This window comes from Vulpes vulpes, chromosome 8 (genome assembly GCF_048418805.1).
Source record: "Vulpes vulpes isolate BD-2025 chromosome 8, VulVul3, whole genome shotgun sequence".
Taxonomy (NCBI): Eukaryota; Metazoa; Chordata; class Mammalia; order Carnivora; family Canidae; genus Vulpes; species Vulpes vulpes.
The window spans coordinates 91,913,983-91,934,767 of NC_132787.1; the positions used below are offsets into that span (position 1 = coordinate 91,913,983).

The following is a 20,785-nucleotide window of genomic DNA, read 5'->3' on the forward strand; positions in this document are numbered from 1 at the left end:
AGGAGGGCCGCTCCTTGAGCTCTCGCATGGCTCAATCCCCACCGCGGCGCCCAGCACGAGGTCAGGCGCCGCTCAATAAGCCTTCCGGAAGGGATCCACTTCCGCTTCCGCAGGCCGATTTTCGCTGGAGGCGTGAGCGCAGGACGCCCGACGCACGGCAGCGTCGGACCGCCCCCGCCCCCCGCCGCGCATGCTCCGAAGGCTAGGCGGAGAGCGGAAGGGCGGGGGAGTGACGAGACGCCGCGGACCGCCGGCTCGTTCGTCCCGCAGCCCCGCGCGGGAGGCGGGGGCGCGCGCACGTTCGCGCGGCTGGCTGCGTACAGTAGTGACGGCCGCGCGGGAGCGGTCACGTGACCATAGCGGCTGCCTGTACAGTAAGGACCCAATATGGCAGCGGCGGTAGCAGTGGCAACGGCAGCAGGAGGACCGGCCGCCCCATAGACCCCCGCCCCCCCCTCCCGCGCACCACCCCCGCCGCTTCCTCTGCTTGGGTGCTCCTCCGGCCTGACTTCCCCTTTCTCCCACCTTTCCCGGCACCGCGGGAAAAGCATCGCAGGGCAGAGCAGGCAGGGAGGGCGGCCGGAGCCCGGACACGGGAGCCTCCCAGTCAGTTCAAGACCCGACATGAGGGAAAAGGGCCGTAGGAAGAAGGGCAGGACCTGGGCGGAGGCCGCCAAGACGGTAAGGGGGAGGGAGCGAAGGGGAAGCCCGGGACAATTTCGTTCCCTCGCCGCCTGCCGGTCGCAGGGGAAGGGAGGTCATTGGCCCAGCGACCCGGCTGAAGGGGGCACAAAACCGCGCGGAGAGGGCGGCGGTTAGTGTCGGGGTGGTGATCCCGGTGGGCATGGAGGCGCCCAGCGGAAGACGGTCGCCGCGGGGCTGTGGCTTCTCCCCGCGTCTGCGACGAGTCCCCTTGGTGTTTTGAAGCTGGCCGTTCGGGGTCATGTCGCTCTCACCTCCACTCTGTGGTAGCTCCCGCCCCGGCATGGGGAAGTCTGTTGTGCTTGCACAGTAACCGGTTCTTCTCCCTTGTGCGGCTGAAGAGCCCCCCATTGGATGCAGATAGGAGAAGGCTTGTGCGTGCACTCAGCCCCGGAAAGAAGAGAGGAGCGCTGGATCTTGGTAGAATTTACCCGCTATAGCAGACATGCCGCCTGACCCCGGGTCCCCTGCTCGTCTGGGCTCCCAGGTCCAACGCGAGGTCACGAGGCTCTTGTTTTTGTTTTGCTGTTGAAGCTGAAAGTGCAGGAGGTGTTTAGAAACGAAGTAACAGGTGGGACTTGTAGAATTTTTTTTTTTTTTTTTCTGTTTCCGTAGAGATCTACTCTGAACAAGGCAGCAATGCATGGTGGGACGTGTAGTTTACCCGGCCTTGACTTTTTTTTTTTTTTTTTTCCGTAGCTAAAGTGATGGGTTCACGAAGTTGTAATTAGCGGGTAAAACCTTCCTCCTCCCCCCCCCTCCCCGCCTTAATTTTTTATAACGAAGTTTAGAGGTGGGCTTTACGTGGTCCTTGAAACTTCCAATGTGTTGCATGAAAAAAATGAAGAGCGTGTACGTATGTAGAAATGAAACATTAGGAGATGCAGGAGAAAAGTAATAGGACATAAAACCGCATTTTCGTGTTGGAAAGTGAGAAAGTGTGGAGACGTTATCTTTAATGGTGAATCATGTCAGTAATACTTGTATAATGTGGAGAACCTTTCTAAATGAACCTTTATTATAAGATGTACGGCTTATTTTTTTAAATGAGTTTTTTTTTTTCTGATTATGAAAGTAATACATGTTAACTGTGGGAAAATTTGGAGAATTATAGGAGGGTTTAAAGAAGAAAATAAGAAATCACGCGTCTCACCCCTCAGTTTTATCTGTTAAAATGTTTTGTTATATTACCCCTTAGTCTTTTTTATTTCCCCACATTTGGATCCTGTGTTTATTCAATCTTGTGCATTTTTGTAAACCTTGTGCATTTGTTTTGTAAATTTGTTGTGATAGGGGATTGATGAGTCTTAAGCTTGTATTTCTGTTTTAGTTGGAAATGTGAAAAAGTTAGTGAATAAATAAAAGCACATTTTATTTATTGAGTGTTTTCACTTAACAACAATCTAATCTCTCTTCATAATTGTGACTGTGCTGATAGTTTCCTTCTAAAAGACTAAACTCTAGAAATAGTTTTTTTTGGTTTTGAGGAAATTGCTCCTTCACAGAAGGCTGTTACACTTTCTTCTACTTGATGAATACCTCAAGACTTTTGCTTTTTATTGAAAAAATGACAAATTTTAATTATAGTTAGGCAGACCACAATCCTAATTATGTTAATTATTTCTCTAGAATCTTGAGTACTTTTGAATTGTGATCTCTTTGAATAAAATTCTCTAATTATTAGGCGATTGTAACAAGTAGGTAAAATTTGCATCTGGTGTTTAGATTTTCCTATAATAGATTAACATATTTGTTCATTTATAATAAACATTTCCTGCCTAGCTAGCTATGTGAAAAATCATATCTAGAAGAGGGAGAGGCTAGTTTAATAAGAAGAGGACTGAGTTCTTGAAAGGATCAGTATATTAGTGGGTTGGTATTTTTATTTGGTTCTGGCAAATGTAAGGCCTCAATCTAAGTAAAAATGAATTTTAGGATTGTGACACTAAAACTTTTTTTTTTTTTCTAGTAGCCAAAATGTAAAAAACATCCTGCTCTTTTTGGTTTGTTTTATCATCTATAGAAAGTGAAGATTTAAACTAAACCTCTGTATTCAAAAGATTTCTATTTGTAGGAAGAACTATTTAGAAGTAAATGTAGAGGGACTAGATAAAAGTAAATCTTTAATATTTCAGAATAATGAGATCAGAAAATTAGTGATTTGAAAAATGGAAGTAACTTTGACCTAAATTAAGAAATGTTGCATATAATTATAACATCAAGAAGACTAGAAGTATGTCTTAGACTTTTTTCATAGGCATTAAGGTCAAATATTCTAAGGACAGAGTTTCAGCAAGGAAAGAATAAAATTATTTACGAAAACAAGCAATATCTGCTGCTTATTTCATTGTGTTCTTGGCACCTGCATTGTAGAGCTGTCCTGTTTTAGGGAGCACTATTAAAATCGGATTGTAAAAAAAAAAAAAAAAATCGGATTGTATTTCTGACCAATTGCATAGCAACAGGTAAATAAACAAGATTATATATGTATATGTACCTGTTTGATGTGGACGATGTGTGAGAGTTACACGAATTGATATAAGATTATTATGGACAATCTGAAATATGAAGATAATATTCATAATTATTATATGATAGTAAAATTATGCTAAAAGGCTGATTAAATATAGAGTATATAGACTGATTCCAATAACTAAGAACACCAGAGAAAGGGAGAATGGAGTTGAGATTCCACAGAACTTGAATGCTCATTACACTGGACCATCTCCCTACTGATCTTCTATATCTGCCCTGTATTAATACACTAGTTATAAAAAGCATTTTTCAAGTATTTGTTAACAGTGTGTCACATGTTTTAAATTTTAGGGGTGGCAGTGATGGTGATGCAATGATTTGGAATTAGATCTGTAGTATAGTGTTTGGTGCAATTTGAATAGAAAAATTTATAGTAAGCCAGAGAACTTAAAAACCATTACACTGATTTTAGAACTGTTTGGAAAGTTATGCTCATTCTTTAAACAAAACAAAGCAAAAAACCCCATCAGAACCCTTATATCATCTAAATATTTAATGGCATCCTTGAGGAATTTAGATGTTCTTGCAAAGCAGATATTTTGAAATAGTACAAACTTGTTGACCCTGTTTTCTCCTTTGACTTTACCTTGTTAGCACCACAGCTAGGGAGGCATTAAGAGGGAAAAGTGTCCTAAAAGGTACCTAAAAGGGTAAGTTTCTTGTGATTGTAGGTGGAAGGGACAGGAGCAGACCTTAGAGATTGTATGCTAGAGGTACTTTTGAATATCTTGGGGATAAAGTGAGGGTGAGAAGTATGGGTGTTAGAGGTGAGGAGCACAGCAGTCCTGTAAATCTTTAGCATATGGTTTGTAGACTGAAGAAAAAGTTTTTTGGTGGTGGCGGGAGTGCAGGGGGATGCTATCTATATAGATTTCTGTAAATGATTAATACTGTTTTGAATGTACATAGATTTTTATTTTTGTCATTTACCTAAAGTCATTTACCTTTGGGGAATAAGATGGAAAGAAGATAGAAAATTTCTGTTAAAGTAGTAATCAGAGGCTAATTACTTTTGTGTAGGAAGTATAGATAATGGAAGTAATTATAAGTATAATGGGGGCACCTGGGTGGCTCAGTTTGTTAAAGCATCTGACTCTTGATTTCTGCTCAGGATATGATCTCAGGGTCTATCAAGCCACGAGATTAAGAGACTCTCTTTTTTTTTTTTTTCTCTGTCCCCATCCTCCATGTGCATGCACAGGCTTGTGCTCTCTCTCTCAAAAAAGTATAATGATAAAAATATATAATGAATGGAAAGATGATTAGGAAAACATCTATTTTTTTTTTTTTTTTTTTATTTATGATAGTCACAGAGAGAGAGAGAGAGGCAGAGACACAGGCGGAGGGAGAAGCAGGCTCCATGCACCGGGAGCCTGATGTGGGATTCGATCCCGAGTCTCCAGGATCGCGCCCTGGGCCAAAGGCAGGCGCTAAACCGCTGTGCCACCCAGGGATCCCAATTAGGAAAACATCTAAATAAAATATGCTTTAGGGAAAATAGAAGTCTTAGAAATTATCAGGACCCTTATCTTTACTGTATTTTTTTTTTTTTTTAGTACAAATACGCATACAGACTTAGAAGCCATGCTTGGTTATGTCCTCTTGGGTATATATTGACCAATCCAGAGTACTCTACAGTCTGTATTTGTACTTGTATTAGAATCTCCAGGAGAGAGTGTGTGTCTTGGAAAAACATTAAATCTATTGTTTTTATAATATAGACTATGGAAGGTAAAACTGGGCAAAATCTTGGTTTGTGGAATACATAGAATATAGAATGAGAAAGCATTGTAAGGGGTATGGGTTAAAAATTGAGAAACTGCTCTGATACGTAATTTTCAAATCACTAACTGCAAATTTATATTCAGCTTTATTGAGGTATAATTGACATAAATTATAAGATATTTGATACATTAATGAAATTGCTATCTGCAATTCTATTTATGTGAGGGGATTTGATGTTACACTCTACTTGTCTGATTTTCCTTCTTGCCATATTAAAGTTCCCATGTTTTTCTTCTTGGATTTGTGTTATTTTCAGTTTGTCCTTCCTTCTGTCCTGTTTTCATGTGCCTGCTTTAAAAGCCCATGAACCTCTAACTAGTTGGATGAAAAATCAAATCTTTTTTTGAACACATAAATTAGAAATTTCTATGAAAGATAGTGCTGCTATTCCATCTCCTAGAATTTTGACAGGAGCTGAGAAAATAGTATCACATTTGCGGAATTCCTCGCTATTTCCTCCTCTACATATTTTTTTTAAGCTATTTTTTATTTTTTTTTTGTTTTTTTTTTTAATTTTTATTTATTTATGATAGTCACAGAGAGAGAGAGAGAGCGAGAGAGAGAGAGAGAGGCAGAGTCACAGGCAGAGGGAGAAGCAGGCTCCATGCACCGGGAGCCTGACGTGGGATTCGATCCCGGGTCTCCAGGATCACGCCCTGGGCCAAAGGCAGGCGCCAAACCACTGCGCCACCCAGGGATCCCTTTAAGCTATTTTTTAAAAGATATTTTATTTATTTATTCATGAGTGACAGAGAGAAGGAATGGCAGAGACACAGGCCAAGGGAGAAGTAGGCTCCATGTAGGGAGCATGATGTGGGACTCGATCCCGGGACTCCAGGATCACGCCCTGGGCTGAAGGCGGCGCTAAACTGCTGAGCCACCGGGGCTGTCCTCCTCTACAGATTTTATCTTCTCTTAAAAGTCTGCAATTTTGCTGTTGGCATTGTGTTTTCACTACAAAAGCTTTCTGGAGGAGACCACTGTGTGGAAGATAAAACTACAGGGAACTGAGAGAGACAGTCCTCATAGTTTACAGTAGTGTGTAATTTAGTTTTTTTATTATTTTTCTTTTTTAAAGAATTTAAGTAATCTCTACATCCAACATGGGGCTTGAACTCAGAACCCTAAGATCAAGAAACATGCTTCACTGACAGCCAGCCAGGCATCTCTTTAGTATTTTTAGTACAGTTTGATTTATCATGTTTTTATTTTTCATTTATTTATTTTTTTAAAGATTTATTTATTTATTTATTCATGATAGAGGTAGAGAGGAAGACAGAGGCAGAGACACAGGAGGAGGGAGAAGCAGGCTCCATGCTGGGAGCCCGACGTGGGACTCGATCCCGGGACTCCAGGATCAGGCCCTGGGCCAAAGGCAGGCGCTAAACCGCTGAGCCACCCAGGGATCCCCCGATTTATCATGTTTTTAATGTTTTATTATTTATTATTTTTATTTTATTAAAAAGATTTTATTTATTCATGAGAGAGAGAGAGAGAGATTGAGAGAGAGAGGCAGAGACACAGGCAGAGGGAGAAGCAGGCTCCACTCAGGAAGCCTGATGTGGGACTTGATCCTGGGTCTTCAGGATCAGGCCCTGGGCTGAAGGCGGCCCTAAACCGCTGCACCACCGGGGCTGCCCTTTAATGTTTTTTTTTTTTTTTTTTAAAGATTTTATTTATTAATTCATGAGAGAGACACACACACACACACACACACAGAGGCAGAGACACAGGCAGAGGGAGAAGCAGGCTCCATGCAGGGAGCCCAACGTGGGACTTGATCCGGGGTCTCCAGGATCACACCCTGGGCCGAAGGCAGCACTAAACCGCTGAGCCACCACCAGGGCTGCCCCCTTTAATGTTGTTGTTTTTTTTTTTTTTGTATTTATTTATGATAGTCACACAGAGAGAGAGAGAGAGGCAGACACACAGGCAGAGGGAGAAGCAGGCTCCATGCACCGGGAGCCCGACGTGGGATTCGATCCCGGGTCTTCAGGATCGCGCCCTGGGCCAAAGGCAGGCGCCAAACCGCTGCGCCACCCAGTTGTTTTAAAAGGTTATTGGATATATTAGATTTTAGAACTCTTTAAATAAGACTTAAAAACAAAGTATTACTTTTTTTGTTTTTTTAAGATTTTATTTATTCATGAGAGAGACACAGAGAGAGGTAGAGCCATAGGCAGAGGGAGAGGCAGGCTCCCCTGGGGGAGCCTCCTGCTGGAGTCATTCCAACACCCTGGGATCATGACCTGAGCCAAAGGCAGATGCTCAACTACTGAGCCACCTAGGTGCCCCCAAAAGAAAGTATTACTTGTTTTGAGTTTCTATTGAAGTTATATAGGTTCTTTCTTAAAAAAAAGATGGAACAGAAATGTGTAAAAGTTAATCTTTGATGAGTCATTGTAATGAAAATGGGATTAAATCAAAGTCTTCATACTGAAATATTGATAATAGAGTTACCATACTGAAATTAACTATGGTTGATAGTTTAAATATAGCTTTCTGGATTTTTAACTCTGTATGTGGAGATATACTTAAGTATACCTATTTATATTTTTATACACAGTTCTGCAACTTGCTTTAATTATGCATATCTTGGATGCCTTTTAATGTCATGACTTATGTATCTGCCTCATTCTTTTTAATGTTTTAATATTCTACTCTCTTTAGATGTACTATCATTTAAAAAACTCATTCCTTGATTTTTTTGATGTATAGACCATTTATAGTTTTTTTTTTCCTTTAACAAATACTTCAGTATATACATGTGGGCAAATATGTATGTTTGCATGTACATTGTGTGTGTGCATGTGCACGTGCATTTATATGCTTGGAATAGTTAAAATAAAGAGTTTGCAAACTTGAGTTTGTGCCAATTTATATTCTCCAAAATTTTGAAGGTTACTGTTTTTTCCCTACTTTTCTCTTTTCCAAGGAATATACCAGTCTTTACTCTTTGCCACTTTAATATATTAATAAAGCATTTCTTTTGTTCAGTAGAACTTATACAAATGTTCTATATCTGTACTGTGCAACACAGTAGCCACTAGTCATGTGGCTATTGAGCAGTTGAAATGTGGCTAAGGAACTGAAATTTGAATATTTTTAAAATAAAGACTTATTTGAGGAAGAGCTCACAAGAGAGAGCACAAGCAGGAGTGGGAGGCAGTGACACCCAGAGGGAGAAGCAGACTCTCCCCTGAGCAGGGAGCCCGACACGGGGCTCAATCTCAGGACCCTGGGATCATAACTGGAGCTGAAGGCATTCGCTTACGTGACTGATCCACCCAGGTAGCCCTGAATTGTCAGTTTGATTGAATTTTAATTTAAGTTTAAGTAGCCTCATTTCTTTAATGCTACCATTATTGGTTAGTGCAGGGATGAAGTAACTTTGTTTACTTACGATATTTTTCAGTAAACTTGATTGTTCAGATCTTTGCCTTTTGTTTTTCTTACTGGTCTTTTTTATACTAACTTCTAAGATTGCTTTTAGTTTAGGAAATAATTTTTTGTCATATGTGTTGCAGATCTCGTTTGCATTTTTGTTTTTTGAGTTGACTGATTTATGCTTTTTTTTGCTATTCGGACATTTTATTTATTTATTTATTTATTTATTTATTTATTTTAAAGATTTTATTTATTTATTCATAGAGACACAGAGAGAGAGAGAAGCAGAGACACAGGCAGAGGGAGAAGCAGGCTCCACACAGAGAGCCCGACGTGGGACTCGATCCAGGGTCTCCAGGATCGCGCCTTGGGCTGCAGGCGGCGCTAAACCGCTGCACCACCAGGGCTGCCCCTATTCAGACATTTTAAATTGTAAACAGATTTATCAGTCTTTACCTTTTTTGCTCTTCTGTTTTATTTTTTCTTTTTTCCTTTTTTTTTTTTTAGATTTTATTTATCATGAGAGACACAGAGAGAGGCAGAGACATAGGCAGAGGGAGAAGCAGGCTCCATGCAGGGAGTCCGATGCGGAACTCGATCCCGGTACTCCAGGATCGCGCCCTTGAGCTGAAGGCAGGCAAGCTTCACTGCTGAGCCAGCCAGGCGTCCCCTCTTTTCTAGGTTTTGAGTCAAGTTTTCCCCACTTAAACATTATGATTTCATTTAAGATTTATTATTTGAGAAAGAGAGCAGGAGGAGGGCCACACAGAAGGGAAGAGAGAGAATCTCAAGTAGACTCCCTGCTGAGTACAAAGCCCCGTGGACCCTGAGATCATGATCTGAGCTGAAATCAAGAGTTGGCAGCTCAACCCATCCAGGCACCTCAAATTGAGTGTAAATTTTGAAAACTGTGTAGCTTCAAAGGCGTATCTTCCTGATTTTATTTTTTTAAAGACTTTTTTTTTTTTTAAATTTTTATTTATTTATGATAGTCATGGAGGGAGAGAGAGAGGCAGAGACATAGGCAGAGGGAGAAGCAGGCTCCATGCACTGGGAGCCCGACGTGGGATTCGATCCCGGGTCTCCAGGATCACGCCTTAGGCCGAAGGCAGTGCTAAACCGCTGAGCTACCTGGGCTGCCCGGTATCTCTAGTTTTGAGAAAGAAAATTATTACAAGACACACCAGGATATTCAAAGACTGTTTTGAGTAATGATTGGACATTGGGAATTTTCTTCACTTTCTTAAAATTTATTTTAGAGCGTGCATGCACATGGGTTGGGGTGACAGATGGAGGTGGAGCGAGAATCTCAAGCAGACTACCTGCTGAGCATGGAACCCCATTTGAGGCTTGATCCTATGACTCTGAGATCATGACATGAGCCAAAATCAAGAGTAGGGCTCTTAACCGATTGAGCTCTTAGGTGCCCCTTTACGTTGGGATATTTCTGTGTTAATTTTTACTTCTGACCTTGCTTAACAAAACTAAAATTGGTTAATGGTAAATGCACTTGTACTTAGTACTGGGCCTCAGGGAACACCGTAAAACTTACAAATTATGTATCTTTTGAGTAATTTGATCTATCTCTTGGTAAAAATTGTGAAGAATTTTTGAAAATTATTTGGCTACTGACATTTAGCAGTTGATACTTTTTTTTTTTCAGTTGTTACTTCTTTAGAATCTTTTAGTTCACAGCTTGGGATAGCTCAAATCATCTTTATTTTATTTTTATTTTTATTTTTATTTGTTTTATTTTATTTTTAAAGAAATATTTATTTATTCATGAGAGGCAGAGACACAGGCAAAGGGAGAAGCAGGCTCCATATGGGGAGCCTGATGCAGGACTTGATCCCTGGACCCCAGGATCACGACCTGAGCCCAAGGCAGATGCTCAACCGCTGAGCTACCCAGGCGTACCCATCTTTCATCTTTAACCCACTGATGTCTGAATTACTTAGTAGCTGGTTTAGTTATATTCGGTTTCAAATAAAGTGCTTAATGATGTTAGTGACTTATTTTCAAGTAGTAACATAGAAGTTGGGATCCCTGGGTGGCGCAGTGGTTTGGCGCCTGCCTTTGGCCCAGATCGCGATCCTGGAGACCCAGGATCGAATCCCACGTCGGGCTCCCGGTGCATGGAGCCTGCTTCTCCCTCTGCCTATGTCTCTGCCTCTCTCTCTCTCTCTGTGTGTGACTATCATAAATAAATAAAAATTAAAAAAAAAAAAAGTAACATAGAAGTTTTATGTGTTGCTCTTGATTTGTAGAGATTAGTTTCCTGTATGGTTTGAGTTCAGTTTTTTTTTTAAAGATTTATTTATTTATTTTAGAGACAGAGAGGGAGAGGGAGGAGGGAGAAAATTTCAAGCAGGCTCCCCGTGGAGTGCAGAGCCTGATGTGGGGCTTGATCCTAGGACCGTGAGATGATGACCTGAGCTGAAATCAGGACTTGGATGCTTAACCTGAGCCACTCAGGTGCCCGGAGACAAATTTTTTATGTTTAAATGGATTTTACCCATGAAATGTAAATGTATTAGGAAAGGTTTTCTCTTCTGAATTGTGTGTGTGAAGTAAAAGAGATGGATTACAAGTTAAAGGTAATAGAAAAACAGTTTTCATATATATCATCACTCAATAAAGACAATAGATAAAGTACTGTTTTTTAAATAAGATTTATTTATTTTATTTGGGGAGGTAGTGACAGCAGGATAGAGGGAGAAGGAGAGAGAGTCTTGTGCCAGATTCTGCACGAGTCTGGAGCCCAATTTGGGGTTCCATCTCACTATCCTGAGATCATGACCTGAGCTGAAATCAAGAGTCAGACTGAGCCCTTGGACAGGTTATTTAAACCAGTGCTCAAATGCGAATGTAAGAATCATTTGGGGATTTACACCAAGCTTTCTCAATTTTCCTGATGTTAAAATAGAGATAATAATAAAACTTAACCGTTTGGGGTGTTGAAAAGTTCCTTGTACAATATCTAGTGTAAGTACTGTTTGTTGATATTACTGAAAGATAAATTTATTTATTTATTTATTTTTAAGGATTTTATTTTATTCAGAGAGGCACAGAGAGAGAGAGAGGCAGAGGGAGAAGCAGGCTCCATGCAGGGAGCCTGATGTGGGACTCGATCCTGGGTCTCCAGGATCATGCTCCGGGATGAAGGCAGCGCCAAACCGTTGGGCCACCAAGGCTGCCCAATTTTACGTTTTTTTAAATGGGAAAACTAAACATTGTGAAGATGTTATTTCTTAGCAAATAAGCACAGGTTTAAGACCATTCTAATGAAAAGCCCTTTAACCTCAGGGACCCTATTTGCCAGTTGTTTCCCAAAGTGAATGTGGAATCACACAGAGACGTGGGAACTCACGAAAAATCCATGTCTTCTAGGAGATTTGCACAGAATCCCACTCTTGACTTAGACGTTGTGAACTGCCTGTGGAGAGGGCCATGTGGCAAGGAGTGGCAGGCAGCCTCTAGGAGTTGAGTGACTCCTGGCCAAGAGCCAGCAAGGAAACAGAAAGAGAATTGAGACCTGCCAACAAGTAAGCTTGTTAGTAGGCTTGGAAAAGAACCCAAAGCCTCAGATGAGTTCACAGTTCCAGTTGACACTTTGATTTCAGCCTTGTGAGACCCTAAGTGGAAGACTCAGTTAATCCTTGCTCACAGTCCTGACAACATAGAAACTGAGATAGGGTTGCCTGACTGGCTCAGTCAGAAGAGCTTGGGGCTCTTGGTCTCAGGGTCCTGGGTTTGAGCTCCACATTGGGTGTAGAGATTACTCAAAACAAAACAAAACAAACCAAAAAGAACCCCCACACAAAAAAACCAAACCCCCACAAAAACCTAAAAAAAAAAAAAACCCATAAATTTATGTTGTTAACTTAGGTTTCATAATTATTTCATAAATAATCACAAAATAAATTTGTAGAGGCCATTTAATAGCAAACTAGTAGTAATACTAAAATTTGGTGGAAAGGGGAGCATCCAGGATTGGTCTCAGAATATTTAGCCTGGGTATTAAGAGATGATGGATAAAACATAGGTGAATATGAGTGAGGAAATTTTAAACGGGAGGAAGAGCTTGAAAAGCGGGAAGATTAAAAAAATGCAGAGAATGTTTGCTGGCATGGCTTATTTACTGTTTAGTATTGTAAAGTATGGTGAAAAATAGTAAGGCCAGGAAAGGTAGGTTGGGGGCAAAATGTGGAGAGTTGTAGAAGTTGGACTGACAGCTGTTTTTATTGCAGGAGATAACATCACATCTGTATTTGAGCACTTCAGGTCATTTGTGGAATTTACTGTAAAGGCGTTATGAGGTTTAGAGTACGGCTTTCTTGAATTAAAAGGGTAGGAAGGGGGCACCTGGGTGGTTTAGCGGTTGAGCATCTACCTTTGGTTCTACTTTTGGCTTGGATCATGATCCCCGGGTCCCAGGATCCAGTCATGCATCGGGCTCCCCGAGGGGAGCCTGCTTCTCCCTCTGCCTATGTCTCTGCTTCTCTCTCTGTGTGTCTCATGAATAAATAAATGAAATCTTAAAAAAAAATTTTTTAAAAAGGGTGGGAGGGGTTATACATTTTTTTTCGTATTTAGGTTTTTTTCATTTTACATCAGTTCTGCCTACACCTATTCCATTTACAGTTCTCCAACAGAAGCCTTTACTGAAGTTCCACTAGTCTTCTGAAGTTTTCACACATACAAGAGGTTGTGGAATGCTTTGGAACACAACAAATTGGTACTATTCTTGAGATAAAAGCAGAACTCTTGGGCAGCCCGGGTGGTTCAGCGGTTTAGTGCCACCTTCAGCACAGGGCCTGATCTTGGGGACCCGGGATCGAGTCCCATGTTGGGCTCCCTGCATGGAGCCTGCTTCTCCCTCTGCCTGTGTCGCTGCCTCTCTCTCTCTCTCTCTCTCTCTCTCTCTGTGTGTCTCTCATGAATAAATAACATCTTAAAAAAAAAAAAAAGCAGAACTCTTTCCCAGTTATTCTAGCTCATGTTGCTTTTTCTTATTTCTGAATTCCTGAATGTTCTTTCCATACCATGGTCCTCTGTGTGCCTGGTCATCAGGTTGATGCAGATGATAGAATCAATCAGGGCTGTGTGTTGCACAACTCCAAGAGGGAGCCATTCATACTGTATTTATGTGAATACTGCTCCCTGGAGTTGAATACCTCAGTAGCTCTGGGTTGTGTGATGCTCTTTGTGAAAACACCATTAAATATGGATTATTTCTCTCTCTCTCTTTTTTTTTTTAAATTTTTTATTTATTTATGATAGTCACACACACACAGAGAGAGAGAGAGAGAGAGAGAGAGAGAGAGGCAGAGACACAGGCAGAGGGAGAAGCAGGCTCCATGTACCGGGAGCCTGATGTGGGATTCGATCCTGGGTTTCCAGGATCGCGCCCTGGGCCAAAGGCAGGCGCCAAACCGCTGCGCCACCGAGGGATCCCTCTCTCTCTTTTTTTTTAAATTTAGTACTGGATTTGCTTCATATGTATTTCCCAGGTTTGTTTTCTAGCAGAAAAAAGGTAGCAAATGACCCAGATTTAATAAAAATGATTGTTAAACTCACTTTCTATGGACCTCCCATCAGGAATTTGTAGATTAATTCAAGGGGTTCTGAAAGTTGTCTATGCTTTAAAGCTAATCGTATAAGTTATGTAGGTTTTATGCTTTAAAGCTAATCTTACAAGTTATGTAAGTTTGTGATTGGCATTGTCTGTGCCTTAAAACACTATAATAAATGGCTTAAGCGTACTTTGTCTCATTTTTAGGTATTTTCTTTTTTTTTTTTTTTTAAAGATTTTTATTCATGAGAGACAGACATACAGAGAGGCAGAGACAGAGGCTGAGGGAGAAGCAGACTCCCTGTGGGGAGCCCCGATGTGGGACTCGATCCCAGGACCCTGGGATTATGACCTGAGTGGAAGGCAGATGCTCTACCACTGAGCCACCCAGGCATCCCTTTAGATATTTTTTAATCTATATTTAATCAAACATTTTTGTTAGTCTTTTTCTTATTTTTTTTTTTTTTAAGATTTTATTTATTTATTCATGAGAGAGAGAGGCAGAGACATAGGCAGAGAGAGAAGCAGGCTCCATGCAGGGAGCCAGACACAGGACTTGATCCCAGGACTTGAGGACTATGCCCTGGGCCAAAGGCAGATGCTCAACTGCTGAGCCATCCAGGGATCCCTAGTCTTTTTCTTATTAATGACCTACATGAGGTTTGACATTTTATAAATTTATTGTTTGTGAACCTTGGTTCAGAGTTAGGATTACTGTATTATTTTTCACTCTATTGAGATGTACTTATTATTGAAGAATAACTAACATACAATATTGTATTAGTTTCAGTTATACAACAGAGTGACTCATTATATACATTATAAAATGTATATAATTTGTCGTCATACAAAGTTTTTACAATATCATTGGCTGTATCCCTTATGCTGTACATTATATCCCTGTGTCTTATTTACTTTACATCTGGAAGATTGTACCTCTTAATCCCCTTCACCTATTTGGTTCATCCCCTCCCCCCCTTCCTGCTGGCAATCATCAGTTTGTCATCTGTATCTCTGGGTTTGTTTTTGTTTGTTTTGTTTGTTGGGAAATCATACAATGTTTGTCTTTGACTTATTTCACTTAGCATAATATCGTCTAGGTCCATCCATGTTGAAATTTAAAATAAATATATTTTAGTTTTAGTAATATGTAACAGGTTTCCTTCATTTTACAAAAGTGTTATGAATTATTTAAATTATAGAAATAAGGGCACCTGGGTGGCTCAGTGGTTGAGCCTCTGCCTTTGGCTCAGGTCCTGGGATCGAGTTCCGCATCAGGCTCTTCACAGGGAACCTGCTTCTCCCTCTCCCTATGTCTCTGCCCCTCTCTCTGTGTCTATCATGAATAAGTAAATAAAATTAAAAAAGATTTAAGTTAGGGACGCCTGGGTGGCTCAGCAGTTGAGCATCTGCCTTCAGCTCTGGGCGAGATCCCGGGGTCCTGGGATCGAGTTCCACATTGGGCTGCCTGCATGGAGCCTGCTTCTCCCTCTGCCTGTGTCTTTTCCTCTCTCTCACTGTGTGTCTCATGAATAAATAAATAAAATCTTAAAAAATTTAAATTATAGAAATAATATTAACTTGGGAAAAATTACTCTGACACAATATAAACATTTTGGGATATTTCCTTCTAGTCTTTGATAGATTTTTTTCTGTGTAGGTGTAATTAGTCTCTCAGTTTCTAATCTGCTTTTTCATGTTAAGTACTTTGATGTGTCATTTTCTGGTTTTGCTAACAGTAACCCCTTTTTATGGCTGAAGGCTATTCTATTATGTGGTTACGTCATAAATGCTCAACAGTATTAAGAAAATGAGAAAATTTTAAATCACTTTTATGCTGTAGTGACTTTGTTTTTTAAAGATTTTATTTATTCACAAGAGAAAGAGAGAGAGAAAGAGAGGCAGAGACACAGGCAGAGGGAGAAGCAGGCTCCATGCAGGGAGCCCAATGTGGGACTCGATCCCAGTACTCCAGGATCACACCCTGGGCTGAAGGCAGTGGTAAACTGTTGAGCCACCTGAGCTGCCGTATTTTCTACTTATATACACGTGGTACCTCACTCCAGTATTTTGGTTAAGAAGTTTATATTAAAAATTACCATGCAGCAAAAAACTGACCTTTTGTTACATAGTTGTGTGAATTTAACACATGTAACCGCCACCATTATAGTCAGGTACAAGCCAGGAAGTATTGTTCTATCCTGCTGTAGTTACCCCCCACTTGCCCCTAACCCTTGGCAACTGCTGATATGTTACTCATCACTAGTTTTGTCTTTGAGAATGCCATGTAAATGGCATTATATAGTGTATAACCTTTTGAGACTTTTTTTTTTAAAGATTTTATTTATTTATTCATCAGAGATAGAGGCAGGTGCGGAGACAACAGGCAGAGGGAGAAGCAGGCTCCATGCAGGGAGCCTGTTGTGGGACTTGATCCCTGCTCTCCGGCTCTCCAGGATCATGCCCTGGGCTGACGGTGGCACTAAACTACGCTGAGCCACCCGGGATGCACTTGAGGCTAGTTTCTTAAATTCACTTTAATGCCTTTGAGATTCATCTGTGTTGTTTTATGTTAGTAGTTCATTCTGTTTATTGCTGAGTTAATTGTGCTAATGAGTAATGGTTTATCCATTTCGCTGTTGAGGAATGTGTTGGTTGTTTCTGCTTTTGGCAAATAAGAATAGAATTGCAATAAACATTTGTGGCAGATTATCCTTTGAATGTTACATTTTCATTTCTCTCCGGTAAATACCCAGAAGTGGGGTTGTTGCATAATTGGTAAGTGTGTATCTACCTTTATAAGAAACTGGGAAACTTTTTCAGAGTGGCTGCTTCGTTTTGCATTTCCACCAGCAGTCTATTTGAAATGCAGTTGATCTTCATCCTTGCTTGTACTTGGTACTGTCAGCATTTTCATTTTAGTCATTCTTTTTCTTTTTTTTTTAATTTTATTTATGTGAGAGCATGAACAAGTGGAATTGGAGGGGGAGAGGGAGACGCAGAGCCCACACACTCCTACCCCAACTGAGCAGGGAGCAACATGCAACGATAGATCCCTGGACCCTGAGATCATGACCTGAGCCAAAGGTAGACACTAAACCCACTGATTCACCCAGGCGCCCCCCCCCCCTTTTTTTTTTAGCAATTCTAGTATGTGAATAGTAGTAGATTATTGTGATTTTGATTTCTCTATGGCATATGTTGTTGAACATCTTTTTTTTTTTTTTTTAACTGAACCATCTTTATTGGGGAAAGCTAGGATTACAAGGGCCGATGTAAGAGTTGGCATTGGGGTCCTTTTTCTTGCCAAAGATGGGCATAACATTGACAAAGCACCGGTTGTACTGCTTCCACCACTTGGCCCAGCCTGTCTTCTTTTTTTCTCGTTTGGCCACCTTGGGAGTCTGCCCTCTTTCTTTCCCAGCATGGGCCAGGGAACCATGGACCTTACCTCCAAGCGTGTGGCCAGTTACTTCCAGGGTGGTCAGAGCCTTTATTCCACACTGACCTGGGCTAGGCTAGTCCTCTAGAGGCATGTCTACTAGAAGCACTACTTAATCTTGTAGAGCAATGCCCTCCAGCGAGGCTACATGGACCTTGATCTGGGTGACTGTCTCCTGCCTGATCGCATCGAGGATGTGTAGCTCCTGGGTGTGGACAAAGAGCTGCATGTTGGAGACAGAACTGCCGCTATTGCAGGTGCTACAGCAGAGGTGGAATCTGGAAAGAGGAAGCAGCAAGGGTGCTATGTCCTCATTGCCTGCTGTGCACCATGTTACACTTTTTTTTTTTCAAGATTATATTTGTTTATTCATGAGAGACACAAAGAGGCAGAGACATAGGCAGAAGGAGAAGCCTTCTGGACCCCAGGATCACGACTCCAGCCAAAGGCAGACGTCTGCTTAACCACTGAGCCACCAGGGGTCCCTCGTGCCATATCACTTTTAAGCATCTTTCTATGTGCTTATTTTCCAACTGTATATCATCCTTGGTGAAGTGTTCTGCCCACTGTTTAACTGGGTTGTTGTTCTACTGATGGGATTTGAGAATTCTTTATGTGTTTTGGGTACAAGTTTTTTGCTGGATAGGATTTGCAGATACTTTTTTTCTGATTATGGGTAGAGCATTCCATCTTTCATTGTTAAGAGTATTAGCTATAGGTTTTTTGTAAGCACTTACTGTCAGGTTGAGGAAGTTCCCTTTTATTTCTGGCTTACTAAGAGTTTTTATTATGAATGGATGTTGAATTTTGTCCCATGCTTTTTCTGACTCAATTGCTGGGATCATTTGCATTTAAGTTTTAGCCTGTTGCTCTTCCCCCGAGCGGCCTGAGGTGACCTCCGGAGATGGTTCGCTACTTGCTGGACCCAGAAAACCCTACAAAATCATGCAAGTCGAGAGGTTCGAATATTCGTGTTCACTTTAAGAACACACGTGAAACTGCCCAGGCCATCAAGGGTATGCATATTCGAAAAGCCACCAAGTATCTGAAAGATGTCACTTTGCAGAAGCAGTGTGTGCCATTCCGTTGCTACAATGGTGGAGTTGGTAGGTGTGCGCAGGCCAAACAGTGGGGCTGGACACAAGGTCGGTGGCCCAAGAAGAGTGCTGAATTTTTACTGCACATGCTTAAAAATGCGGAGAGTAATGCTGAACTTAAGGGTTTAGATGTAGATTCTCTGGTCATTGAGCACATCCAGGTGAATAAAGCCCCCAAGATGTGACGTAGAACCTACAGGGCTCATGGCTGGATTAATCCATACATGAGCTCTCCCTGCCACATTGAGATGATTCTTACTGAAAAAGAGCAGATTGTTCCTAAACCAGAAGAGGAGGTTGCACAGAAGAAAAAGATATCCCAGAAGAAACTGAAGAAACAAAAACTTATGGCCCGGGAGTAAATTCTGCATAGAATCAATGCAAATTAAAAAAAAAAAGTTTTAGCCTGTTAATACAGTAGATGACATTGATTTTCAAATTTCGAATTGGCTTTGCATTCCTGGGGTAAAAAATAATCTCACCTGGTTATTGTGTATTCTTTTTATATATAGCTGGATTTGCTAATATTTTGCGGAGGATATTTATAGTTGTTCATGAGACATATTAGTCTGTAGTTTTCTTGAGTCATCTGTGTCTCGGTTTTGGTATCAGGATAATGCTGGCCTCATAAAAATCAGTTGGAAAGTCTTCTCACTTTTCTGTTTCTTTTTGAAGATCACATTTTATCATCGTCATTCCTAGATTCAGTCTTTATGAATTCACCTACTTGATAAAATTTATTCCTTAATTAAAAAAAATTTTTTTTAAGAGAGAGAGAGAGAGTATGAGTGAGCCTGGTGAGGTGGGAGACGGGGGGTGGGGGGGATGGAGAGAGAGAGAATATCTTAAGTAGGCTCTATACCCAACGTGGAGCCCATCAGAAGACTTGATCTTATGACTCAAAGTTCATGACCTGAGCTGAAATCAAGAGTCAGAAGCTTAACGGACTGAGCTACCCAAGTACCCCCAAAAATATATTCCTAACACCAAAATCAACGCTTACGACATTTTTGTTGTCATTCATGGACATGTGCAATGTGGCAAAAAATTTGACTCACCTGAGTGGATATTCCCAGTTGAGGTCCCTCCTGGGGTTGAACAAGGTGGGATGCTCTGCCTTCTTGTTTATCTCTCGTAGTGAAAATGTGTCCTTTTTGTGACCTATTTAGTGCCTTGGCATTTTCATTTTCGTTGGTGCTTTCACTGTTTAAAATGACCCCCAAGTGTAGTGCTGAAATGCTGTGTAGTATTCTTAAGTTCAAGAAAGCTGTATGTAAAAAACAAACAAACAAACAAACAAAAAAACCAAAAATCAGCTGTGATGTTCCTTATGGAGAAAATTGCTTGTGTCAGATAAGATTTATTTAGGCATGAATTTTACTCTTGGCCAGGAGTTCAGTGTTAATGAATTATTAATATGTGTTATATAAGATATCTTTATTGTTATTTTTAAAGATTTTATTTATTTATTCACAAGAGACAGAGAGAGAGAGAGAGGCAGAGACACAGGCAGAGGGAGAAGCAGGCCCCACGCAGGGAGCCCGACATGGAACTTGATTCCTGAACTCCAGGATTACGCCCTGGGCCAAACGCAGGCTCTAATCCACTAAGCCACCCAGGGATCCCCATATAAGATATCTTTAAACAGAAGTACATAAAATTAAAGTTATATTGATTAGTTGACATAAATGTGAGCACAGTCTTGTAGGAACCTAACTTTGTATTTCCTCTAGGAGCATTGGTTCAAATATTTGCTAATATAGTGTTTGCAGTGACCTTTATATAACTGTTGTGAATTGTGAGAATTGATAGTTTCTTCTATAAATGTTTGATAGAATCCACCAGTGAAACATTCTGGGTCTGGAGATTTCTCTTGCAGAAGCTTTTTTTTTTTTTTTTTTTTTTTTTTTTTTTTTAAGATTTTATTTATTTATTTAGAGCAAGAGAGAAAGAGAGCACAGGAGAGGGGAAGCAGACTACCCACTGAGCAGAGAACCCAGTCTGGGACTCGATCTCAGGGCCCTAAGATTAAGACTGCTTGTATCAACAACAGCAACACTGTTGAACATGTTGGCTACCTAGAGCCTGTGGGTTCCAGCCACAGTTCCCTCCCTGCTGCATGTGGAGCAGGAGATTGCTAGAGACAACACTCTTGCCCTACAGAGTATACCTAGAGAGTGACAGCATAAGAGAGGACCTTTTGCAGAGGGAGCAAAACAGTTCTTTTTGGTATATATCGAGGAGTGGAATTGCTAGGTCATC

The 20,785-nt window shown here is 41.0% G+C and overlaps 1 protein-coding gene and 1 pseudogene across 1 annotated transcript in view; one reads left to right on the plus strand and one right to left on the minus strand.

Annotated features, from left to right (window-relative positions):
• Positions 1–261: 261 nt before the first annotated feature.
• The window catches only part of ASXL2 (ASXL transcriptional regulator 2), a 131,482-nt gene continuing 110,958 nt past the window's right edge, over positions 262–20,785 (plus strand). Inside the window, exon 1 of the mRNA XM_072767480.1 lies at positions 262–681. Coding sequence (XP_072623581.1) covers positions 625–681 — 57 coding nt within the window. The 5' untranslated portion in view covers positions 262–624. The remainder of the gene's footprint in view (positions 682–20,785) is intronic.
• On the minus strand, positions 17,227–17,655 carry LOC112908469 (ubiquitin-like FUBI-ribosomal protein eS30 fusion protein; annotated as a pseudogene).